This window comes from Tiliqua scincoides, chromosome 2 (assembly GCF_035046505.1).
Source record: "Tiliqua scincoides isolate rTilSci1 chromosome 2, rTilSci1.hap2, whole genome shotgun sequence".
NCBI classification, from domain to species: Eukaryota; Metazoa; Chordata; class Lepidosauria; order Squamata; family Scincidae; genus Tiliqua; species Tiliqua scincoides.
The window spans coordinates 118,630,113-118,633,799 of record NC_089822.1 but is presented as its reverse complement, the minus strand read 5'-3'; the positions used below and the strand labels follow the sequence as shown (position 1 = coordinate 118,633,799).

Genomic DNA, 3,687 nt, shown 5'->3' with positions numbered 1-3,687 from the left:
GCCTGTGGAGCCTCCCAGGGCCTTTGTGGGATGGGCTGTGTCTCTTGCTATTTACTGTCGGGCAGAGGCCCGACAGTGTGCAACAGCGGCCCACCTTTCGCCCTGCCATAAAGGACCTTGTGATTCTGGGTTCTGGCAGCACAAGGCCTCAATAGGACTGAGGCCCAAATCATATGCATCACATGATAAAGAGGTTTATTCAGAAATAATTCCCACTGAGGTTGATGGATGAAACCTTAATCATGAATGAAGGAGCCTCCTACTTTTCTGAGCTACACCATTATGTGTAGACAAAAATTCCTCTGTATGAAGCCATTTAGATTAATATTTTGGGCATGTGTGCTGCTGCTGTTGCTGTTGCTGGTCAATTGTGCTGTCCAATCCTATATGTGTTTACCTGGAAGCAGTCCCTGTTGTGTTCAGCAGGACTAACTCACAGGTATATGGATAAGATTTTAGCCTTCCAGATGCAGTATATATGTGTAAGATGTATGGGGCGGATTTGTAATGGGAATTAAATTTTGGCAAGAGCCTCCAATCTAAAGTGCTTGATTTCACTATATGTTAATTGGTGCTAATTAAATTCTCTTTCTCTGTCTCACACATACATGTGCACGCGCGTGCGTGCGTGCGTGCGTGCACACACACACACACACAGAGAGAGAGAGAGAGAGAGAGAGAGAGAGAGAGAGAGAGAGAGAATGTGTCTAATTAACATCTCCCCTTCTCCAGAAACAGCAGCTGCGGTGTGTAAAGGAACTACACAACACCCTTATCAGTTTGAGAGCAATTAACAGAATTAACAGACAGTTTTGACCAGCTGTCAAAACATGGGAATCGCTGTCAACACCACATCATCTACCTGGTGATCTCCTGATCTTCCATTACAGGGAGTCCCAATAGCACTCAGATAAGCCAGGTATCCCCACGCATTTGGAGTCAGGCAAGACAGCTTCAAGTCCAGCCAGATAGCTTGCTAAAACCAACATCACACCTTTTACATGACCCCTAGGATTTATGCTCAGGTATAACAAAGGTTAGCATTTGCAGTGAGCACAACAACAGGTTTACTATAGATGATTAAAATGCTTGCAGTTTTTTCGTCATAAAATAAAATCACACCAGTTGAATTAATGCAACTGCAATAAATACATAATGGAATAAATATGTTAATTAATGGTAAAAACATGCATATAACAACATCTTCCCACACCTGTAACATTCTTATAACAATCCATAAATCAAGAAGAAATGGTCACCCAAATAAAATGTCCAAATAGATTTACAATGAAGAAGATAAAACTAATTGAGTTACCACTAGTTAAAGCACATAATCCACAGTGCACAAGTTCCCATGTCTATACAATACCTAGCTGGGCCTGTCCAGCAGCTAAAGACTTCCCAGATGGCCTTCAGCTCTCATCACTGAAAGATCTCAGATGAGTACAAGAGTTCCAGTTCTCCACAGATGACAACAGTTCTACTTGCTTCTGTAAAAAGATATCTCTATGCTGGATAAATGGATTACGGTATCCCTCAGTATCCAAAGCTGCTCCTTAGGATAAAGCCTCTCTCATAAGCAGTCCTCGGAAGAAACAGGTCATCTCCAAAGGTCACATCCATTTGCAAATCCAACCTTCTCAGAACCTCATGCAAATGAGCAAACATGATGCTTCCAGGGGCTGGTAGTTGAACTCTCTGAGTTGCTAGTTTACTACTCATACCAAAGCATCTTCAACAGATATTTGCCCAATTTGAGATGTCCTGTCACATGTTGGTGCTTACAACTGGAATCCAGTCATTTGTTTTCTTTATTTATAGCACTTATATCCTGTTTTTCTACAACATGGCCTTCAAAGTAGCTTACAACAGAGAAAAACAAAGAATAATAAAACAAATCACAGATGATAAGGTCATGACTGTAGCGAAAAATAAAAAACACACTACAAAATGGCAGCATAGAAAACTGTCAATGGGATCCTTTCCTTCATTAATCACCAATGTGATTCTTCTCTTCTTTCATTCTCTCCACCAAATCTCTGACCACCATTCCATCTTCCCAGCCTAATTTCTCCTTTGACATACCAACTTCCTGAGGGCACCCTGTAGGTCTGCATTTCTCAGGCTGTAAATGAAGGGATTGAGCATTGGGGTAAGAATTGTGTGCACAACAGACACCACCCTGTCCTTGACAGCTGTGTAGCTGGACATGGGGCGGAAGTAAACCCTGATTACGCTGCCATAGAAGAGGATGACCACGGTCAGGTGAGAGCCACAGGTGGAGAATGCTTTGTATTTGCTTTTGGCTGAAGACACCTTCAGCACAGTTGCCAGGATGCGAACATAGGAAATCACCACGCACATGAAAGGCGTAATGATGACAGGCAATGCTTCTATTAAAGCCACCAGCTCGTTTATGCTGGTGTCAGAGCATGAGAGTTTCATTAAGGGCAGTATATCACAGAAGAAATGGGGGACCCTGTTGGCTGAAGCAGCAAAAGTAAGCCGGGAGATGAGCATGGTCTGGAAGAGGGAGTGCAAATGGGAAATTGAGCAAGATCCAGCCAACAGCAGCAGGCACAGACGGTGGTTCATAATTTTGGTGTACTGGAGAGGGTTACAGATGGCCACGTAACGGTCTACGGCCATTGCTGCCAACAAATAGCTATCAATGCTTGCTAAGGTCAGGAAGAAATTCAGCTGGGTGAGGCAACCACTGTAGGAAATGAATGTTTCTCCTTGCTCACCAAGCAAGCTCAGAAGCATTGTGGGAACAATGACTGAGGTAAGGCCCACATCTACCAGTGACAAACAAGTAAGGAAGAAATACATGGGGGATTGGGAGAGTTGGGCATCGGACTGGATTGCTGCTACAGTGAGAATATTCCCTGTCACTGTGAGCGCATAAAGGGCCAGAAACAAAACAAAGAGGGGTGTCCGCAGCTCAGGGCTATCGGTGATGCCCAACAAAATGAACTCAGAGGCAATGGTTTGATTGTGCTGCACATCCATGGGTAGAGTTAAGGGGGGACTCTAGTCACCTTCAGGCACCAGGACTGCAATACCTGAGCCACTGTGCTTCATGCACCTGCAATGATGAACAGAGGCACAGTCAGTGGCCTGCCTTTAGCTTAAGTAGATTGGTGTTTACTTTGTACCAAACTCCTTCAAGACTAAGCCATGAAAACCAAACATCTCGACACCCAGTGAAATATGCTGATTCATACAATTTTGTTCTGTGACCAAAATTTGGCCAACTACGGTGACAATCCTATCCATACTTTCCTGGGGGTAGGCCCCATTGAATACAGTGAGACTTACTTCTGAGTAGACATGCATAGGATTTTGCTGTAACAGTTTTTTTCTTTTGAGTCTGATATTTGAGATGTTACATCATTTGGAAATTTGGAGCAAGGGGGAATAAGATGGGGGATACAGTTTAAGTGAATAACAGTGTAGAAGTTTGCATAAGAGGTAGGTTGTGGGGAGAGATGTTGTTTCTCTGGAAAGCACACTGGTCTGCCCCAGTACACAGGTTGAACATTGCTGAGCTAAACCCAGCCATTATAGAATTAATTCCTGGTCTAAGGGGGATGATAGATGGTGATTCTCTTGTTGCTCTCTTCCCAGTGATACAAACTCTCTATTGCAAATTTCTGAAACTGAGGATAACACCTCTTGTCACCA

At 43.5% G+C, this 3,687-nt stretch overlaps 1 protein-coding gene across 1 annotated transcript; it reads right to left on the bottom strand.

The window, feature by feature from the left end:
• Positions 1-2,064: 2,064 nt before the first annotated feature.
• On the bottom strand, positions 2,065-3,012 carry LOC136641068 (olfactory receptor 1L6-like). Its single transcript, XM_066616676.1, has one exon. The coding sequence runs from the start codon at positions 3,010-3,012 to the stop codon at positions 2,065-2,067; it is 948 nt and encodes a 315-aa protein (XP_066472773.1).
• Between the last annotated feature and the right edge of the window lie 675 nt (positions 3,013-3,687).